The 21,046-nt window shown below is 46.9% G+C and overlaps 2 protein-coding genes across 2 annotated transcripts in view; both read left to right on the top strand.

The window, feature by feature from the left end:
- LOC308054934 (uncharacterized protein) overlaps positions 1–21,046 on the top strand; it is a 155,738-nt gene that overhangs the window by 57,264 nt on the left and 77,428 nt on the right. The gene's annotated exons all lie outside the window — the stretch shown is intronic.
- COPA (COPI coat complex subunit alpha) lies at positions 6–20,690 on the top strand. Its single transcript, XM_080368834.1, has 33 exons — positions 6–140; positions 325–438; positions 926–999; positions 1,320–1,400; positions 1,696–1,772; positions 2,167–2,276; positions 6,087–6,196; positions 6,790–6,889; positions 7,476–7,611; positions 8,057–8,139; positions 8,708–8,858; positions 9,276–9,342; positions 9,460–9,535; positions 11,583–11,665; positions 12,650–12,789; positions 13,696–13,781; positions 14,171–14,309; positions 14,661–14,823; positions 14,924–15,070; positions 15,345–15,534; positions 15,659–15,754; positions 16,123–16,211; positions 16,439–16,562; positions 16,858–16,947; positions 17,038–17,147; positions 17,328–17,405; positions 17,602–17,670; positions 17,893–18,029; positions 18,639–18,825; positions 18,910–19,020; positions 19,244–19,405; positions 19,506–19,700; positions 20,027–20,690. Exons 1-33 carry the CDS (start codon positions 101–103, stop codon positions 20,084–20,086), a joined length of 3,675 nt encoding a protein of 1,224 aa, XP_080224960.1. The 5' UTR covers positions 6–100; the 3' UTR covers positions 20,087–20,690.

Here is a 21,046-nt window from a genome sequence, read left to right as displayed (position 1 = left end):
ATGGTCGGGGGGGGGTGCGGAAGCGGAAGTCAGCTGGGGGCACTTCCGGAGCGCCGACGTGGAGGGCCGGGACCGGTGCTGAGGGCCGGGCCGCAGGGCGATGCTCACCAAATTTGAGACTAAGTCAGCCCGGGTGAAAGGTAGTGGCGAGCCCGGCCTTGGGGCGAGCTGGGAGCCCCTGGGGAGGCCGTGCGGGAGCTCCCACCCGCCCCGGGGGCTCCTGAGCGGAGGCGCGGGCGGGCGGCGACCCCCAGGGCCGCTCTGGGCCCCGGGGCTGCCAGGTGCGCGGAGGCCTGGCGGTCACGTCTCTTTGTGCCTCGGCAGGGCTCAGCTTTCACCCTAAGCGGCCGTGGATCCTCACCAGCCTGCACAATGGCGTCATCCAGCTGTGGGATTATCGGATGTGCACCCTCATCGACAAATTTGACGAGCACGACGGTCAGTGGGCTGGTGGGAAGCGTTGGGACCTGGTTGTGGTGGAACACTGGGGTGCAAGAGGAGAAAGGGAGGCTCTGCTGACGTGTTACTGAGGCCTCTGCTTGTTCTACTTGAGCCTCTCGGTTTTAGCCTGTGTTTTTTGTTGTTTTTTTTTTTTGTGGCCAGTTTGCTGGCACTGAACACTGCTTGCACCGGCATAAAGCGAGGAAGAAGTTTTGTTTCTGGAATGAAAATTAATTTGGAAATAAAGATCTGAAGGGTCTGGGTGGTTTGTGATGGGTTGCTGGAGGCATCTTGGTGGAAGGGAATGGGTTTGGGAATGGGCTTTCAGTCTGTTGCGTGACTTTTTATTGTTGTTTTGAAGCTCTTAATTTATCAATAGCAGCAGGAGTGAGAAGGAGCATGAATTCTAGTCCTTAAGTAGTAAAAGGGACGGCTTCAACTGTCAGCCACCTTACTGTGTCCAACCTGCTCTTCCTCTTTGTAGGACCTGTTCGAGGTATTGATTTCCACAAACAGCAGCCTCTGTTTGTTTCTGGAGGTGATGATTACAAAATAAAGGTAAAATTTTACCCCTTTAGCTCTTGTTCTCTAATGGGCATCATCCAGGGAAGGGAATGTGCAAAGGAACCGGTTAAAAGATGAGCAAAAAATGTGCGGGGATGGAAATAGGGTTTGGAATTGTGATTCTCCAGTTTTAGTGATGTTAGAGTTAATTGCAATGAGGTGAAGCCTCGTTGTAGCTTCGTCGTAGCTGGCATTAGTAACACGTTTTAAAATGGAAGAGAGGGGCTTGTAGGTCAACTGAAATGTGAATGCACACAAAAAAATCCAGCAGGCAGTGGCACGTACCATCATTGTTCTGCTTCTGTGTTGTTCAGGTCTGGAATTACAAATTGCGCCGTTGTCTCTTCACTCTGCTGGGGCACTTGGATTATATCCGCACTACCTTCTTCCACCACGTAAGCTCCTCTCGTACTTACCCCAGTGATGGCTGCCTGCTCCCTTTGTGCGTGAAAGAGAAGCTTGTGCTTCCCTGGATGGCGATTTTTGTAAAAGAAATGGGTCTGGACCTGCTGATGTGAGCTCCGGATATGGTAGCCTTCTGTAGAGGTGTAAGAGGCATTGATTCTGCCTCCAGGTTCTTAAATAAGATTTACAAAGGGTCATTCCTGGGGACAGTTGGAAAATGCCATGTTGGGAGGGAATGTCTGGGGTGTCTAACGTTTCATATACAGAATACTTTTCTCTTTTTAGGAATATCCTTGGATCCTGAGTGCTTCTGATGACCAGACCATTCGGGTTTGGAACTGGCAGTCCAGAACTTGTGTTTGGTAAAATCAACGGTTGCTTTAAAAAATAACTACACGATTTGTGCATGAGCTGTCTTCATCTGTTCTTTTCAAGCCGAAGCCATGCTTAGTTGAAGGAATAGAACTGGCAAAGAGAACTGATCAGTTTTGAGTATTTCCATCAGTCTTGTCTTTTGCATATTTATTCTGATGCCACGAGACTTGTATTCATAAATTCACGTGTTGTTTGGTTGAAAATCTGTGGAGGTTAAAATGTGTCAGTGCCAAAGCCTGCAGAGTTACTGGTATCAGAAAGTTGACCCTTGAGTGCTGTCTGTAAGAACAAATAAGAGCCTCTTACTGTTCATGCAAATTGATAAGATTATATAATTATAATATTATGTTTAAACGGTATTTTCTGTCCTTTTTGTTGCAGTGTGCTGACAGGACACAACCACTATGTGATGTGTGCCCAGTTTCACCCCTCTGAGGACCTGGTAGTGTCAGCCAGCTTGGATCAGACTGTGCGCGTTTGGGATATTTCTGGTGAGCTGCCCAGATCAAGGGGTGCCCAGTGGCAGAGCCCACTTCAAAACTGCAATTGCTGAAAGCCAAGCGAGGCAGGAGAGAGCGGTTCAGATCTGACAGCAGGAAGAGTAGCCTGTTGATTGCAGCAGCCCCAGGCAGAAAATTAAAAATTCTCTATTGACGGGAACCTGTTCCCCTCAGTTTCAGTGAGGTTGTAGGATGTTGGCTGGAAGGGACCTCTGGGCGTCATCCAGTCTGCTCTTTTCCTTGGAGCAAGTCTTCCGCAACAGTAGGCGAGGTGAGCTGTAGCTTTGTGCAGCCAGAAAAACCGCTACAGATGGAGATTCTGCAACGTAATCTCCCAGTCTGGTTGTAGAGCCAATATAGGCAACGGATATTGCTGTCAGAAGGGACGTAGTGTTGTCAGCTGATCAGCTTTGCAGATGTGCCAGGCTTGTAGGAGGATTTTAGAAATATCTGGATCACCTTTATCCCCTTGAAAAACTCCTGGAGGCAGCAAGAAGTCATTTGTTCTGAGAGAAAGATAAAAAGGCTTTGGTCTGGATTGCAGAAAGGGTTTTGGGTTTTTAGGGAGGGTTTTTTTTTTTAGGGAGTTAGGTTGTGGGTGGTGACAGGAAGATGATATTAGGAATTCTTTCATCTATTTCAGTCTGCTTGTCTGTTTCGTAAAATGAAGCATGGCCTAAAGATCAAAGCAGGAGCTGCAAGTCAAAACTCTGAAGTACTTCACCGGTATCTTAGCTATTTCTTAGTTACAGCTAGGCCACAGGGTGACTGGAATGAAATATGATCCCTAAATGAAAAAGCTAGAAATAAAGAAAATATGAGATGGGGGGCAAGAGACTGGTGGAAGGCGGGTGGGGGCAGTACTGGTGGTGTTACAGCATAAACTGTTCTAGAGACAGACTTTGTCTGACCTGCCGCTCTCGCCATTGCAGTTTTGGTTGGGCACACTGCGTTGTTTGTGGTACACGCTCAGACATGGCCAGCTGTGTCAACAGTAGGGGCTGGGGACAGGATATCCTGGTTATTTAAAACCTGTCTCCCTCTCTGTACTGCCAGCCTGGGGAGTTTAACAGCTATTCTGCCAGTAAGCTTTGCTGCTGCATTCTCCCACAAACACTCTCTCTCAGCAGAGTTCCAGCTGCCAAATTGATTTGGAGATAGTACAGACGTTTTTTCTCAGCTGATATGTGATGAGGGGTTTTAGAGACATCCTGAATTATTGACTCAGCTGTCGCTCCAGTCAGACACGACACTACAAGAATACTAGTGCATGGAAAAAACCTACAGAGAGATGAGAAACGGATTCAAAATGCAATTCCGCTCCCCCAGTTTTTCCCCAGAATGACTTACATCCTTAGCAGGATTCTGTTCTGGCTCTAGCAGTCTGCTGGGAAGGGTTATTTCCCCATTTTGTCTGACGTCTGTCATGCACATAATCCTAATTGGAGAGTGCATCATTTGATGTTGAGCTTTAACTTAATTTCTGAGTGCTGCTGTTACCTTGCCGCTTCTGCTGACATCAGGGGGAACTTTTTTTCAGCAGGTTTTGGGATTATGAGCACTGGTTCTTTGAGGCCCTCAGTTAAATGAGTTTAAAGGTCACATTCCAAAATCCTCCTCCCCAAACTGTCAGCCTCAGCAGAGGGTGTGAGGGATGAGGAGTGTGACCCAGGCTGGGCACCCCAGCATGAAGATGGCCCTGTTGTTCCAAATTCCTATACGGATAGCATTCCTTGGTTTGAAACCTGCTGATAAAGGATGTTTGATGCAAAACAAGTTTGCTCAACGTTAATGCTAATGTCCTGAGAGAGACTGTGTGAATGCAGTCAGAATAAGCTTGATTGTATATATTAAAATGCATGAACATTTGTGTTGGATTATTCACCTGTGCTGTGGAATGAAGTCTTTGCTCATGATGCTGATATTAACCTGCAGAAATGACAAAATCTTCTCTTTTTCTCTGTCTCTTTGTAAGTATTAACCCCTGAGGAGGTTGTTAGTGGTCCTATCCTGGTCAGAGTGCTTTTGTGTGTGCTCTAACATCACACACCAACTCCTGTTTAACCTTACTCGTGGTTGGCAAATGGCAGTGTCTGATGCTTGGCAGGAAAATTCTTTATTCTGTCAGGGCTCTGTTTAGTCCATCTGCGTGACCAGCTTAAGAGAGGATCAGCTGAGGGTTTGGGCTGGCTGTGCTGGGAAGCCCTGGGACTGGGAGGACTTGAGCTGAGAGCGCCCCGATAGTGTCTGTAGGACCTGGACTGTCTTTCCCTGAGCACCCTCAGTGGATGTCTGTTGGTGGCTGGCAAAACCTTTGGTACAACTTCAGCTTCCACTGGGGTTCTCTAATTGCTCACTGAACGTGGATGGATTACAGGGACAGGAAGGAACTCGAGCCGAGCAATGAAAGAGTCTGTACCCAAGAGCCATCTTTAGTTTCCATTGAAGGAGAGAGTAGAGCAAAAGAATTTTCAAAGGACCGTCTGTCATCTTCCTTCTCTCCTAATTTGCAACTTGTTATTCACAGTTAGCATGTTGCCCTTTTACTCTGGTTATTTTAATATCTGTTCTCCTGAGTGCTCGTGTGCATGTTGAGCTGAGTCTCCTTTTCAGGTTTGGGATTTTTTTTTTTAACAGCTGTCCTCAGAATGCCTAATATCTGCCTTTCTGCTACAAGTCCCTTTTCTGGCCCTGCTCCCTCCCCAGAGCAACACAGGAGGCTGGTGTGTTCTGTGAGTGTCCTGCCTTCCCTCTCGATTTGTGCAGTTACGCCAGAAATTTTCCACTTGTCTCCTAGTCCTGTTTCACTGGCTTGTCAAAGGCTCAAGTATTTTCTCTTCCAAAAGAAGAGAAAATGTTTCTTCGCTCATCTTTCTTGGGTTACATGCTTTATCCCTCCTTTCTGGGGTACTTCGTTAGAAGTATCTACTCAGCCATTCGGGTCCTTCACCTTGTGCACCTATGTGCACCTTACTCAGAGCATTTGTGCTTTGCTCTGAGACGCTGCTTAACGCATTGGTTTCATTAGACTAACTTTGCCAGAGAGGTTATTGGGCTGTTAATCCATGAGGAATTTGGGAATCAGAATTGCAGCAAGAAAATGATTTTTGTCTTCAGTATTGTTTGTTTTCTTCTTATACTTCCTTCTCTGCTGGCATCCATACCAGTGCAATTCTACTTTCATCCGAGATGTTTTTTTCTTAATCTTGCTAAATTTCATGATAGCATCATTGGGCCAAGTACTTTTAAATAGAAAAGCGTGTTTTGGAGTGTTATATGTGCAGTCTTTTCCTTGTGCACTGCTGGAGGAGGAGCTATTTTTGATTCTCAGTTTCTTTACTGTGTTCTGTTGGGTTTTAGTGAAGGATAGCAGAGGTATCATTTTAGGTCCTGAAAATATTTTGTCGGGGCAGTTTGTCCGAATCCATAATCAAGAGGTCATCAGAGCAGTGTGGGTGGAAGCCCCCTGAAAGGTGCAAGCTCAGATTAGCTGAGGGGTGAGAGGGGGAGAAATGGAAATGTGTCAGTCCTTCTTTGCTGAGGTGCTGCTGTCTGTGAGGCGATCCTTCCTATGATTTGCTGCATTGCAAACTTTCCTTTCGGTGTGTCTCATCTGAGCTCGTGCATTTGGAGGAAGTGGAAGGGAGTCCTGGGTGTTCCTCGCTCTCTTTCCAGTTCTCATCTGAAGATGTGTGTAAACAGCACAGGAGAGTACTCCACTTGTTAAATTAGAAACATTGTCTTGATAATACAATTTTTGCTTCCTCCACCCCTGCTTCTCCTTCCTCTTTGTTCCACAAGGCCTAAGGAAGAAGAACCTGTCCCCTGGAGCTGTGGAATCGGATGTCAGGGGAATAACGGGGGTGGATTTGTTCGGGACAACAGATGCGGTTGTGAAGCACGTTCTTGAGGTACAGAGTCAACGTGTGTGTGCAGTACAGTCTTTTCAGATTTATTTAATGAAACCTCTGTGGTGTAAATGATCCTCTAAACCCCCAGAAAAATAGCAGAGCAATAAAGAGTTGAAACACCTGACTCTGCTCTATGGAGTTATATGCCCTTGTAGATTATGGCATAACTTTTTCTGGAGTTTAAAATCTGGAGATGTTTGCACTGTAACCAAACAAAGATGGTTTTCTCTGTACAGCCAAAAGCTCAGTTAAATAGCAGATGTTATTACCTTGTGTTACTGGAAGCAACAGAGGAGATTATGGTAGAGACAGCCTTCTGCAGCAGCTTGTTAAAGCTGGGAAGCAGCGCTGCTCTGCTGCTGAGCTTCAGCTTTGCTCTACTGGTGAAGAACAGCATCCGCAAGGCTTATTATTGTGGGCATCTATAATCTTACTATCTGTAAGCGTCTGGTACGAGCAGCATGGTGTATAAAAACAGAGAAAGCTGTGTCTTGGCAAGCCTGCCTGCGGTCTCTGTTGCTTCGTCCTTCCTTTGCTCGTTCCGTTCAGCCACCAAACTGCTTCAAGTGACTGTTTTCTTTTTTTGCCTGTAGGGCCATGATCGTGGGGTGAACTGGGCCGCCTTCCACCCTACAATGCCACTTATTGTGTCGGGAGCTGATGATCGGCAGGTGAAGATCTGGCGGATGAATGGTAAGAGCATTCTCTAGGGGGAGCCCACAGGGAGAAGGGAGTTAAGAGTTGAAATTTATGTTTGGACATCTGTAGGCTGAACCTTGGAGGTAATTTACACTTTGCAAACATGTCTGTATAGTAGAGTGGTGAATAATCCCAAGCAACATTGGCTTTTGCAATTTGAGGAGAGCTCAGTTCTCTGGCAAATGCTTCTTTTGGTATGTACACATTGCTGAGCAGAAGCTTGTAGGAGTAGAAAAACTTGACTCTGAAGTTTTTTTGCATATGCACCGATGGAATAAGAAAGGGAGATGACTTGAAAGCTAGAAGCCCTCTGTTGGGGATGGTTGTGCTTTTGTCAGCTCAGTCCAGCTCAACTATATACAATTCTTAGCAGCTCTTTAGTAATCTGGCCTAGCTGCCTCTCTCGGGTGGGCTGTGCTAGTGGTTAGAGAGAGATCATAAATGAAAATGGCAGAGAACGGTGTAGTAACTAGTGGCTGATGCAGTTTGCTTTGTAATGAAGTGCTTGCTATACTTCTGCTGTGGCAGAGTTTAACCTGTTTAAGCATTATTTTCCTCATTCTTTTCCACTTCTGGTTAGAATCGAAGGCCTGGGAGGTTGACACTTGCCGGGGGCATTACAACAACGTCTCGTGCGCTGTCTTTCACCCACGGCAGGAACTAATCCTCAGCAATTCAGAAGACAAGAGCATCCGTGTCTGGGATATGTCTAAACGGTTAGTGCGTGTCAGGCATCTGACTCAATCTTATTATGACAGTTCTTACACGTATGAAAGACCTACAGTTATTCTTAGAGAAACTGAACACTCGCAGTTCTTAAAACATCAGTGCTAGTGTTTGAAAACTTGTGAGCGAGAAGTCATGTTTTTCACATTTTCTGTCCCTTTGAGACATGTTAAGAGCAAGGCTTGTAATTGTCTGAAAGCCAGTGGGAGAGGGCTGACTTGTCTAGTGATGCTGCTGCTGAAAATATGTTAAATGAGAATATATTATTTGACAGAAGGCTTTGAATACAGTGTTTTGAACTCTCAGTGGATTCCTTGTGCTGAATGCTAGGGATAGTCTCTATGGCAAAGCTTAGGGTCTTCGTTTTGAGAACTGAAGTTTGCACCAAGGTTTCCATTTAGTTTATATTCCTTATTCCTTCTGTTGCGTGTTTAGCACGGGAGTCCAGACCTTTCGGCGTGATCATGATCGCTTTTGGGTATTGGCTGCTCATCCCAACCTCAACCTCTTTGCTGCAGGTAAAAAAAAAACAACGCCTACTTGGTGTCTGGCAGTTTGCTTTGAAGAGAAAATGTATTCCGTATAGAAATCCGTATAGGATTTGCCTTTTTTTAGCACACTTTGCAGAACACACTGAAGTGCAGATGCATTTATTGAATGTATCATAGGGAAAAGATCCTTTAGTGGAACACAATCACATTGTATCAGCTCTAGTTCAAAGCTAGAAGATAGCCTCTGCATTAAGTAGCTAAATGCTCTAAGGCTGAAGGGATGGGGCAGATCCTAGGGGAACCCACGCTGGAGTATTAATACTTACAGAAACGCGTGAGAGTGAAGCAAAATATTTCTAGAAGAGTGTCAGAGCTTAGATTTATTAGGAAACCCAGAGCGGGGGGTGTGAGCCCTTAGGAAAGAAGTGGAATCACTTAATTCGGTCAGGTCGAGGAGTAGCAGGTAGGGCTGGCAGTCACTGGTTATGAGTTTTGTTGGCTCTTGGTTTGAAGGGTTCGGTAATGTCATCTTCTTAATGAGGAAAACCCACAGGATTTCCTTCCCATGTTTGAGTTCTCGTGTGCTTTTTCTCAGGCCACGACGGTGGAATGATTGTGTTCAAACTGGAGCGTGAGAGGCCTGCGTATGCTGTGCATGGCAACATGCTGTATTATGTGAAGGACCGTTTTCTCCGCCAGCTTGATTTCAACAGTTCAAAAGACGTCGCCGTCATGCAGCTGCGAAGGTAGGAGATGGGTGCTCGTCACCTTACAAGAGGCGTTGCCAGTATCCTGAATCCCTTAGTAGTTTCTCGCTTACAGATATATCGTGTTGTTGTGGTCACATAACCTCAGTTTCAGTTGACTTTTCTGTCAGATGAACTTAGGAAGCCTACAAGAAGTTTTTGGGGGTCAGTTTTTATCTGTGCATAGATAGAAAGGTTTTTTTTAATTAGTTTTACGTTTCAAACTGAAATGGCAGCTCTTTCATTTATGAAACACTGATGTTCTTACAGTGTTTCCAAGCTGTTTTGATTCAGGAAATTAATTAAATTTTCTGGTAGTCAATATATTTCAGAAAAAGCGTTTATCAGAAGATGACTTTTGGTAGAAATAGCCTTGGTCCACTCTAATTTTCTCCTTCCTCCATGACTTTTTCTCAGTGGTTCCAAGTTCCCTGTGTTCAATATGTCATACAACCCAGCTGAGAACGCTGTCCTTCTCTGCACAGTAAGTCAGTTTTGCTGATTTCTTAGCACATAATGTGCTAAAAAACTTTCCTCAAGGTTGTGAACGTTGGTTCTGTGAAATCCTATCTCAAAATGGGTTTTTCCCCCTTCTCTGCAGAGAGCCAGCAACTTAGAGAACAGTACTTACGACCTATACACCATTCCCAAGGATGCAGACTCCCAGAATCCGGATGGTAGGCACTTCTTATTTCACATTAATCCTTGCAAGTGTTTGCTGCTGTGTAGCTGTCTCCTCCCCCACTCTCCAACTGTGTGTATGTTTGTGTTACATATAAAAAAGCTTCATTTCTCTAAGCCTCTCTTGTTGGACTCTTTCTCTGTGTTTCCCAGTGCCCCTGCAGCACACATCATTTGGCAGGCTTCCTGCTCACTATATCACACTACACTGACTTGAAAAATTCATGTTCATCCCAAACTTTTACTGCTACAAATATATATTTTATAATTTCGTTATTAGAAACTTTCTGTTTTCCCTTTTGACGCAGCAGGCAGCCTTCCTGGCTTGTCAACAGAGATGGATTTTAACCAGATATGTTTGGTTCTAAGAGGTTTTATACTCTGAAAAGTGGCTGTAAAAGTGACAATGCCAGGGTGCCAGTAGTCATTCTTCCTCTCAGCAAATTCCAGATCAGTTTTGTGCAATTTACAAGTCAAAAGATGATTTAGAATTATTTTTTTTTCCTTTCTCCCAACTATGAATTTCATTTGGGATCTGAAACTCCAGCTGGTTCCTCCTGCCTCTGTCGTCACGGCAGTAAAGATTTTAAAATGAGTGGGAGTGATGAATGAGTTATTCTGGAATCCAGCTCACTTGTTCATAGATTTATTGATTTCTGTGGGTCTAATGAAGGGAGGATTTCTTTGCTGAGTACAGTCAGCATGTGTATTAGAAGAGAGGAGGAGAAAGGGAGTTTTTTAGTAACTCTATTTAGATTAAATGTTACGGAATATGTTTCAAATACTTAGTTTGACTGAAATGTTTAAAGCTGACTTGTGTGGGGGCACCCAGCTTTTAACTGTTTTAAGTGAGGAAAGAGGATATTCTTCTTCCAGAGGAAGGAATGTCAAGGCTTCAGGAAAACCATGCGCTTCTAGTGCATTTTCAAGAATAGTGTAAAATTCTACTGGTTGATAAGTATCTTCTCCAGCAAGCTGCTAGGCATGCAACCTTCTGATGATTTCCCAGGGCTATATTGTAGGTATTTAAGAGGTGCCTTGGAATCGTCGTCCTCATGTCCTTCAGATTATTTACCTGACCAGGAAGCTAAGCTTTCTTATCACTCTTTAACAGTCTTCTGGGTAATATATTTCAAACGTTTTTTGCCTGATCTACAGTCAGTGATAAAGGCTTCAAGCCAGTAAAAACGCCAAGTTTTGGGCATTCAGAAGAACAGGTGGAGTTGCCATTGGAAAACCCTGAGTGGAGCAGGGATTTGAATTCAGACAAGTCTTTCTTGTGTTGGGTAGTAAATGAGGGCTGAGGGGTGAGGCAGTTGTGTTTAAGTCGCCATTTGTCAGGATGTAAATCTGCCGCAGATGGCTCTATGCTTGGTGTAGTGTGTGTGTCTCCAAAAACGCTCGTGTTGAGCAGCGGGACCGGCGAGAACAGGCTGAGAACTAAAGAAGATTTTATTTTACCAAAACAGCAGCCGCTCTGTCTCTTCATTTCTCTGTTCCCTTCTGCTGCTGCAAAAAGCCTTCTCCACATCCGAAGCCCATCCTGCAGCGCCGTTCTTTCTGTGCTGTCTGACACGCTGCGTTTGTATTAGCATTTTAGAACTGGGAGAACAGCTGCGTGCTGGGGAGAGCGCAGCCTTTCTCCTCCAGCTCGTTATATTGGTTTACAGGGGGGAGAGAGAAGGGGGGCTTACACTGAAGCCGGGACCCTCGCTGCTCGGTTCGTTTGGCCAGCAAGGCTCTGCTCGTTAGCTTGACAGACGGTGCTGTCGCCCAGGATGGCCCGCTTCAGCGCCAAGCAGTGGCACTGGCGTTCCAGCCAGCCACTTGTGCCTTGGCTGGAGAGAAGGGCTGGCGCTGGCCACGCTGAGATCTGAAAGGACATGGGGGGAGGAAACGAGTCTTGTGCATAGCCTCAGGTTAAACATGAACGAGTAGGAAGCAGCTCCAACAGCCAAGATGGGATCAAACAAGACTGACTAATGTGTTGCCGTAAGAGCCTGCCAGAGGTTTTATTCACTGCCTGCGTTTTGCTCTTCCTAGCCCCTGAAGGGAAACGCTCCTCCGGGCTCACAGCTGTGTGGGTAGCTCGTAACCGCTTTGCAGTCCTGGATCGCATGCACTCGGTAAGGGGACAAGCTTAATAGGGTCATCTTTTTAACGGGGTATGCTGCCATTTGGAAGCATGCAGATGGAAAGCGGGGAGGTTGGGTTAACGGAATTATTGGAGATCCAAGTAGACTGGCAAAGCTTTGTCAGTAGAGAGTGGGCTGCAGACGTACACAAAGAAATATAATACAGTGGAAATGTAATGAGTTGAAATGTTATTTAACTTTAACGGTAAGTCTCAGCTCAGCGGCTGGAAGCCTGCTACAGCAGGTGAGTTCAGGAATGAAAACGGGCTGGAACAGGACTGTGGAACCACCCAGGTTGCTTTCACAGCATGCAAGTAATGGGGAAATGGTGAAAATACAGGTTAGATTTTTAATAAAGCTCTTTGTTCTCACTTGTGGAGTGCAGTAGGGGAAAGGAGGAGGAAAGACAGTCACGGAAAGTTTTCCCTGCTTGGATTTATTTCATGTGAAGGGAAATTAAGTCTTGCTCTTTGTCCCATGCAGGGTATTGTAATTTATTTATTTTTGTTTTTTTTTTTAATTCACAGTGTTTTTTGGCTTAGTAGTTGCAAGTTTATTTCATGGGTATTCTGTTACTTCTCCCTGCCTCCCCTTCTCCACTTGCCGTTCTCCCCTCTCAACTTCCTCATTTCCTTTTTCTATCTACACTGTGTTCTCTCTCACTTCTCCCTAATATTTACTTTGTTCGTATGCTCATTGTAGAGAGAACTTGCAAACTGTATCAGCCAGCTAGTAATGACGGCAGTGGGGCTGAAAAGAAAGCATACACTCTGTCTGCACCTGGCAAACTTGTGGTTGGGTTTTCTAGCAGGATGATGTCTGATCCTGCCATTAGCAAGGCTGCGTCTCTTATTTTGGCCTCTTGTCACTCGGGTTCAGCTACACAAAAAATCTGAGTTAAAATAATCCTGAATTCCTTTGTGGAATCTACCTAACTTGCCCTGTGCTGTTACATTTCCTCGCACCAAATGGCAGATCCTAATCAAAAACCTGAAGAATGAGATCACGAAGAAGGTGCAGGTGCCGAACTGTGATGAGATTTTCTATGCTGGCACGGGGAACCTGTTACTGAGAGATGCAGACTCCATCACCCTCTTTGACGTGCAGCAGAAGCGGTAAGATCCAGTCTGCTGGGAAAAGTTTTAATATCGTAATCCTGCTGGCGTATGCCCTCTGGGGACAAGTAATAGCTATTAATGCACTCCAGAATTTAGCATCAGCTGCAGGCTGCGTCAGATTGATCCAAACCACGGCTAACAACTGTTACGAAGAGCAGAATGTAAACATAGCCAAGGTGCAATTTATGCTGCAGGCATGGTGCCATTGATCACAGGGAGATGTGTGCCATACCCTTGTAAATCCTGTGACTACAGAATCGGGGGCTATAAAAGTGAAGAGAAATCAAAAAACCCAAACTCAATCAAGCTAAGCTTGCCTGATGTCTTGTCCCTTAGGTTTTATATCGGCTCAAAATGCTCTTTTGGCAGCGTGTTTGTGCTGGTATATGTGTTGCTAGCCACAAAGAAATGGGCAAGGAGTTGGTGCTTTTGGCCATCTCTGTAGGCTTGAGAAGGTTCTGGATTATCTGCAAATAGATACGGTGTATGTTGATTGCGTATGTCCCAGAATTTGCCTTGTTTCCTAATTTGTATGCCTTTGTCTTTCTAGTATTGTTGGGAAAATTACAAGCGAATTAAACAATGCAGATGTTGCTTGGGAAGACCTTATTTCCCTCGTTCTGTTAAACCTACCCCTAAAAGCCCCTCAGGTCTCTAGGTTTGGAAGTCAGTTTTCACTCAGATACATTTGTTATTGCACAGGTATGGAGAGAGGTTTGTTTTGCTGCACGGGGCTGCAGAGTCACTCAGTTCTACCTTATGATTTTATAGTCCAGAATGGCAAAAAGGGGCTTCAGAGCATCTGTAAATTGGGTTGGGGCTATTGGGCACGGGTAGTTACCATACAGAGCTTGCTGTGGAGGGGTGTTGTTCACCTCTGATGTCATTGCTGTCCTTTGCCAGAACTCTGGCCTCGGTGAAGATCTCCAAGGTGAAATACGTCATCTGGTCGGCTGACATGTCCCACGTAGCTCTGCTTGCTAAGCACGGTAAGCATCGGCGGGGTGCAGCGTTTCTCCTGGATCCTGGTGCACACTAGCTCCTTCCTTGGTTGGGAGCAGAGTCTCTGCTAGAGAAACCATTTTGCGGCTGACGACACTCACAGTGTGGGCCCTGCCTCTTCGTCTCTCCAGCAGAAACCTTTCTGTAAGCTTGTGAAACAGAGGGTTTCTTGTACTCCTCAGAATGATCCAGCTGATCTTTCATAAAGCAAAGGCAGATGGTGACAGTTTACTTGTGGTTGCCATCATCCACTTAGTGTCTGACACAATATAGTTCCTGTTACTGGGACTATGGAAGAGAGAAGCACATAGTTCAGAGGCAGATGTTTAACAGTAGAGGGTTCCCTAACCTTACTTCTTTCGGCTTTCCCCTCCAGCCATCATGATTTGCAACAGAAAGCTGGAATCGCTGTGTAACATCCATGAAAACATCCGTGTTAAGAGCGGTGCCTGGGATGAAAGTGGTGTTTTCATCTATACCACCAGCAATCACATCAAATATGCTGTCACCACAGGGTAAGTCTGGGGGTCGTGTGTCGAGTCCTTGAGCTGGCAGGCCTTGTGCAGACTGCCACAGGTTTTTCTTTGGCAGACACCAAAGCTGGTTTTTGTGAAACGACACTTTTATTACAGCGTGGACGTACCCAAAGACAGCTAGAGCTAAATACTTGTGTTTGGCTGCTTACCCTGCGCACTGGCGTTTCATCGCTGGGCTGGATGGCTGTGGTGTTCATCTGGTTGGGGCTTGCTTTTATAATATGGGTTGAAGTAACATGCAGAGTGTTGAGCCTCCTTTGAGACAGGGAACGTAGTCATACAGATGCGTTGTGTTGGCACTTGTCACGTGTGTGCTGTGTGTCGGCATAGGGATCATGGAATTATCCGTACCCTGGACCTGCCCATCTACGTTACCCGTGTGAAGGGGAACAACGTGTACTGCCTGGACAGAGAGTGCCGCCCCAGGGTCCTCACCATTGATCCCACCGAATTCAAATTCAAGCTGGCATTGATCAACAGAAAGTATGATGAGGTGAGGAGACGGGAGAAACCCTGCACTCCTCCTTGACGTGTACCTGAGGGTAAAAAAGGGACCTTTTGGCAGCTCGAATGCCTGGGCCTTTTCTTTGCAGGTGCTGCACATGGTGAGGAATGCTAAGCTTGTGGGCCAGTCCATCATTGCCTACCTGCAGAAGAAGGGCTACCCAGAGGTGGCCCTGCACTTTGTCAAGGATGAGAAGACTCGTTTCAGCCTGGCACTGGAGTGTGGCAACATTGAGGTGAGGTGGCGGGTGGTGCTGTGAGAAAGGCACGTCCTTTGGGGCATTGCTTCCTTTCTGTTGCCAGGAGGAGGAGGATTGGGAAGAAGTATTAGTTGGGAGTGATAGAGCTGAGGATGACAGCAACCTGAGGTGCAGGCCTTCAGCTGGGGCCGTGATTTAGTGCAGCGATCCTTGTGATCCCATGTTTTCCATCACTGGCATTATCAACAGAAGCCTGCAGAGAAAACTGCTTTCTGCAAAGCCTTTGTAACCATCTCGGTTCTCTTGTTAGATTGCTCTGGAAGCAGCCAAAGCTCTGGATGACAAGAATTGCTGGGAGAAACTGGGAGAAGTGGCACTGCTCCAGGGCAATCACCAGATTGTGGAGATGTGCTACCAGCGCACCAAGAACTTCGATAGGCTCTCCTTCCTCTATCTCATCACTGGCAACCTGGAGAAGCTTCGGAAGATGATGAAGATAGGTGAGTGCCAGGGTGGTGGCAAAGAAGAATGAGGTTAAGAGGATCTGAGTGTCATTCCCAGAGGGAATGAGTGGCTTGGGGGCCAAGAACAGCAAAGCTATCTACTTTTTTTCTTCTGGTTTAGCTGAGATCCGTAAAGATATGAGTGGCCACTACCAGAATGCCTTGTATCTAGGAGACGTGGCAGAGAGAGTGAGGATCCTGAAGAACTGTGGGCAAAGTGAGTAATATCAGACTAACATACGTCCCTGTGGAGAGAAGCTAGAGAGGTTGTTGAGGTGAACAGGAACTTTTGGAAGCAGATCCGTGTAATCCCTTACCTAAGAAACTGAGTCAGATGAGCAGAAAGTAACCCAAGAGCTAGAATACTGCCTAGGAGACCTGGATCAACTGTAGAGCATATTCAAATGTGTCGTTGCCTGCGCATTCTAGTCCTAAATCCAGTGACACCCTAAAGGTGTGATTCTACACCTTGAGATACTGCTTGTCTTTCCATTGTGACAGTGTGGCCGTGTGTGCTGGTGTGTAAAGTTTTCTTTTTCTAGGCAACGAAGAACCTGCGCTTATGTTCGTTACATCTCATTTCAGAGTCCCTGGCCTATCTCACGGCTGCAACTCATGGTCTGGATGAGGAAGCTGAAAGCCTGAAGGAAACATTTGATCCTGAAAAGGAAACGGTTAGCGAACTGACCAATGCTTCCTGAAGTGGGAAGTATTATAGAGTTTGGGAAGAAGGTGACAGTGGGATCTGGTGTTAGTGTGACTGGCTAGGCAGCTCCTTTCTGGCAGGGAGGAACCAGCTCCGTTCCAGTCGCTGTTATCAGCCTTGAGACTGTCTGTGCTGCTTGGAGGTAGTAGGTCAAAGAATGGCGTTGTCCTTATGTGGCCTTTGTTTTCTGCTCAGGTCCCAGAAATTGATCACAATGCAAAGCTGCTGCAGCCTCCTGCTCCCGTCATGCCTCTGGATACCAACTGGCCCTTGCTGACTGTCTCCAAGGGGTTCTTTGAAGGAACCATTGCTAGCAAAGGTATTGCTTTGTGCCTGGAAAGTTGCATTAAGCTGGGATATGCAGAATGGAGATACTTGTTTCCGTGGCTCCTGAACTGTTGCCGTTAATCTCAGAGCTGTTGTGTGTTAGTAGCAGTTAGTTGGAATCCAGCTTGGGATTTACACCACCTTTGGCAGATCTTTCAGATATTTGGCCTTCTAGCACAGGATGGGACTTGACAATTGGAGGGGAGGGTGCTGGCTTGATATCATTCTTCGCTTAACACCTGACCTGCTCAGAGGTAAATAAATGAAGGATCCTGCCCTTTTTGCAGGCAAAGGGGGTGCCTTGGCTGCTGATATTGATATCGACACTGTTGGCACCGAAGGCTGGGGAGAAGATGCAGAGTTGCAGCTGGATGAAGGTGGGTGAATCTATGAGTTTTTCTTGCAGAAGTGTAAGTGTGTGCCTGTGTAAGAGCTCTGACTATTTCCCCCCTGCTGCCTCCATGCAGATGGCTTTGTGGATGCTGGAGAGGGCTTTGGAGAGGAAGGACTAGGTAAAGGACAGGAAGAAGGAGGTGGATGGGAAGTTGAAGAAGATTTGGATCTTCCCCCTGAACTGGTAGGAGGCTTCTTAAGTAGCCCAGTGTAGTTACTTGGGAAGGCAATGACAGCTTGTGGTGATGGTGGAAATGTGTTCTGGGCTTCTTCAGAGACTTGGTCACGACAGCTGTGGCCAGCTCTGATTTCATTTGGGTGCTAGAAACTTCCACACTAATCGTAGTGCTGTGTGTTCCCCCAGGATGTTCCTGCAGGTCCTGCAGGAACAGCAGAGGATGGATTCTTTGTGCCACCCACCAAGGGCACCAGCCCAGCTCAGGTAATGGCACAAGTCTTTGCCTTTCTCAGAAGCTTTCTGCTTTGCCGCTGCTTCTTTTGGGTTCAGTCCTTGTTAGCACTGATCTATGAGCACAAAGTAGGAACTTTAAGGGGAGTTAGGGGTGATGAGAGTAGGTAAGACAGATGTGTGCACGTACACAGTTCCTCTTGTGTATGTTTCCCTTCTGTTCTTGTAGGTGTGGTGTAACAATTCTCAGCTTCCTGTTGACCACATTCTGGCAGGCTCCTTTGAGACAGCAATGAGAGTAAGTTTCCCCTGGAGTTTCTAGGGAACAGGCCCCTTTGTCCCCATGTATTTTTGTCTCTGATCTAGTCTGAAGCTTCATTTTGTGTCCTTTCGTGAATCATTTTGTGCATTGTTTTCTCTGACTATAAAATAAGAGGTGCTGTGAACCCGAGTGATAGCTGTGTGGCTTTTGTACAGCCCTGGACATCTTTTACTCAGCAGATCAATGCTTCTCTTTCAGCTCCTCCATGACCAGGTAGGAGTAACAAACTTCGGTCCCTACAAGCAGCTGTTCCTGCAGACCTATGCCCGTGGCCGTACTACCTACCAAGCCCTGCCATGTCTCCCTACCATGTATGGATACCCACATCGCAACTGGTAAGCAACTGGGTTAGCTCCTTTTCTGTGCTTTTTTCCTTGTGTTGTATACCTCCCAGATCCTTCTTGACAGTTGTAGCCAGAAACGTCCCTCCCACTGTGAAGGGGGGAGCCTTCCTCTTTGCTGGGTATAAACAGGGAGCGTTCTGACTTTACTGGGATTTTTCTGCTGCCTGCTGTTGGATATAAAGATATTAAAGAACTGCTTTCATGTGGTGGGTTTTTTTTTTTTTTTTTTTTTTTTAGAGATTAAAACCATGGGAGGCAGTTGGGATGCTGTGTTTTTTAGCACTAATGCTTCTGCCTCTCACAAAGCTGGTTTGAGGCATCTAGGGAACCACAGGTGTGTTTTTACAGTGGTGCCTGGAAGCCACTGTAGAAAAACGAGCCAGACTTTCCCAGGCTGCACTAATGCAGAGCTGAGCATTGTGGGTGGCAGCATTATGGAAGCACGGATGTCTTTTGTGCTAAGCTAATGGCAGAGAACAACAGCGTGGCCCTAGGTCAAAACGTTTCTGACAAGTGGCAGTCGAGCTGACAGTGTGTGTGTTCCTGCTGGCCTCTGCAGTGGTCCCATTTGTACCCCCAACCCCTCTTTGGTCCCCACAGGAAAGAAGCTGGCTTGAAGAACGCCCTCCCTGCCGTCGGACTGAAACTCAATGACCTGATCCAGCGCCTGCAGCTGTGCTACCAGCTCACTACGGCTGGCAAGTTTGAGGAGGCCGTGGAGAAGTTCCGCTCCATCTTGCTCAGCGTGCCCTTGCTGGTGGTGGACAACAAGCAGGAGATTGCCGAGGTGAGGGGCAGACTCTTCCGTCTGCTGCTGGCGTGGCCATGGGGCAGGAGGCTGACTGCCTGCCTCTGTCTCCCTCTCTGAAAGGCTCAGCAGCTGATAGCCATTTGCCGGGAGTATATTGTAGGACTCTCTATGGAGATTGAGCGGAAGAAGCTGCCCAAAGAGACCCTGGAGCAGCAGAAACGAATCTGCGAGGTACAGAAGCTCCGTGAATTTCTTCACTATGAGGGGGATAAGGGGGAAGTAGCCTTTGGGTTTAAAAAGGTGTTGGGAATCCTGAATTCTGCCATTTCCTTCTTTAAAGCAGGTGTGGCAGTGGTTACCTGGGAGGGGTTTCTTGCAGCATTTTCAGGGCATCAGTTACTCACGTGGTTGGTAGTGATTGTATCCTTACTTCCCCTCCTTCTGTCCAATGCAGATGGCCGCCTATTTCACCCACTCCAACCTGCAGCCCGTCCACATGATCTTGGTGCTGCGTACAGCTCTCAACCTCTTTTTCAAACTCAAAAACTTCAAGACAGCTGCTACTTTTGCCCGTCGGCTGCTGGAGCTGGGTCCAAAGCCTGAGGTGGCCCAGCAGGTATGTCCCTGAGGTGCACGGTCAGAAATATCTGCCGTGGCAGCCCCTGCTGGGACTGCTTCCTAGCTGCCCGTCTGGTCAATGTGGTTGTTTCTTGCAGACTCGCAAGATCTTGTCAGCATGTGAGAAGAATCCCACTGACACCTACCAGCTCAACTATGACATGCACAATCCCTTTGACATCTGTGCTGCCTCTTACCGACCCATCTATCGTGGCAAACCCGTGGAGAAGTGTCCACTCAGTGGAGCCTGCTACTGTCCCGAATTCCATGGGCAGATCTGCCGCGTCACTACAGTAAGGGGGTCTCGACACCTGTTACCGCCCGCTCCTAGCCCGTGGTGTTTCCTTTCAGAATTCCCTTCAGCACCTTCCCCTGTGCTCCCCATAAACTAGCTTGTCATGGGTTGTGGCTCTAGTTGAATATTGGAGGACTTGGCATGTGAGGTGGAGCAGTCTGGGAATTGTGAAATGCTGTGTAGGTTAAATGCTGCCTTCAGGGACCGACGTCGCAGCAATCGGCAGCATGTGTTCTCGAGAACAGGCTAGGCTCTGAACGCTGCACGCAGGGTTGGGCTGTTGCGTTGGTTTTAAGCGTTAATCATCTCCCTTTTATTCCTCAGGTGACAGAGATCGGCAAAGATGTCATTGGACTGCGGATCAGCCCACTCCAGTTCCGCTAGGATGTGCCTGTCCTGGGGAGGTGTGAGCTCGGAGGGGAACGGTCCCGTTTCACAGCACAGTGTGCAAACTCACCTCCCACCATTCCAGCCTTTAGTCTAACCTCCTCACCATGGCGATGCCTGTGCTGCATCTTACCTGCTTTTCCCCACCCCGGAATGTTGTAGTGAGACTCTTAGGTGCTTCCAAGTAGTAGCAACTTGTGCTTCTGTTTCCAGATCCAGCTGATGTGAAGTTTCTATTGTCTCAAGGCAAATCTTTTCCAGAGGGTAAAGGGCGGCTCTTGCTGAGCCCTGTTGCTGCACGTAGGAACTGCTTGAGAGGCAGCTGCCTCTTTGACCCTTTAGTGTTAGGCTCCTGGAAGAATTGCTCAAAGACCCTGCTGCAGCCTGGACAGCAGGACGAGCCGAGCCTGGCTCTCCCCGTCGGGATCCGGGGGCTGTTCAGAGCCTGTTCCTGCTCAGGGGCAGCTCTGCTCCCCGCGGAAGTGGCGGGAGAGCAGCTCAGCCTTCAAGTGCTAGTGCTGACTTTTTGTTTTGTTGTCCTAGCAACGTCGCTCAAAGTAATCAGCTTCGCTTGTGAATAAAGTGAATTTGACCATCTTGATCTTCCTGTTTTGTAGCTCAGTTGGTCTGACTGAGATAGGTGAGAGATTAGAATTAATTTCTTCTTCTCACTTCCCCCCCCTCTCTTTTGTACTCTTAAGCTGCCAGACTTGGAGGGTTTTGAAGTTCACAGAAAATGGAGGCTGTAGTGCTGAAATAATTTATCAGGCCAGCAGGGGCTGCTTCCGTGAATTATTAGTGTGTAATTGCTGGTGCCGGTGCTCAAATCTATCCGTAATAGAATTGCTCCTGTCTTTGCATTTACCTTGTGTAGTTGTACCCTTTAGTGTTACTGTACCTTTTCCCATGGTATTTAACAGGCTGGAGGGTCTCCAAAGCCAGGTGGGTTGGAGTTCC

This window comes from Falco punctatus (assembly GCF_963210335.1).
Source record: "Falco punctatus genome assembly, chromosome: 18".
Taxonomy (NCBI): domain Eukaryota; kingdom Metazoa; phylum Chordata; class Aves; order Falconiformes; family Falconidae; genus Falco; species Falco punctatus.
This window is presented reverse-complemented; position numbering and strand designations above follow the sequence as displayed.

Excerpts from the sequence above, each read along its gene's own strand:
- COPA (XM_080368834.1), top strand. The coding sequence starts at position 101 with ATGCTCACCAAATTTGAGACTAAGTCAGCCCGGGTGAAAG. Across the intron at positions 8,859-9,275 it reads GCCGTCATGCAGCTGCGAAG|TGGTTCCAAGTTCCCTGTGT; the intron begins GTAGGAGATGGG and ends ACTTTTTCTCAG. Across the intron at positions 15,535-15,658 it reads TCGGAAGATGATGAAGATAG|CTGAGATCCGTAAAGATATG; the intron begins GTGAGTGCCAGG and ends CTTCTGGTTTAG.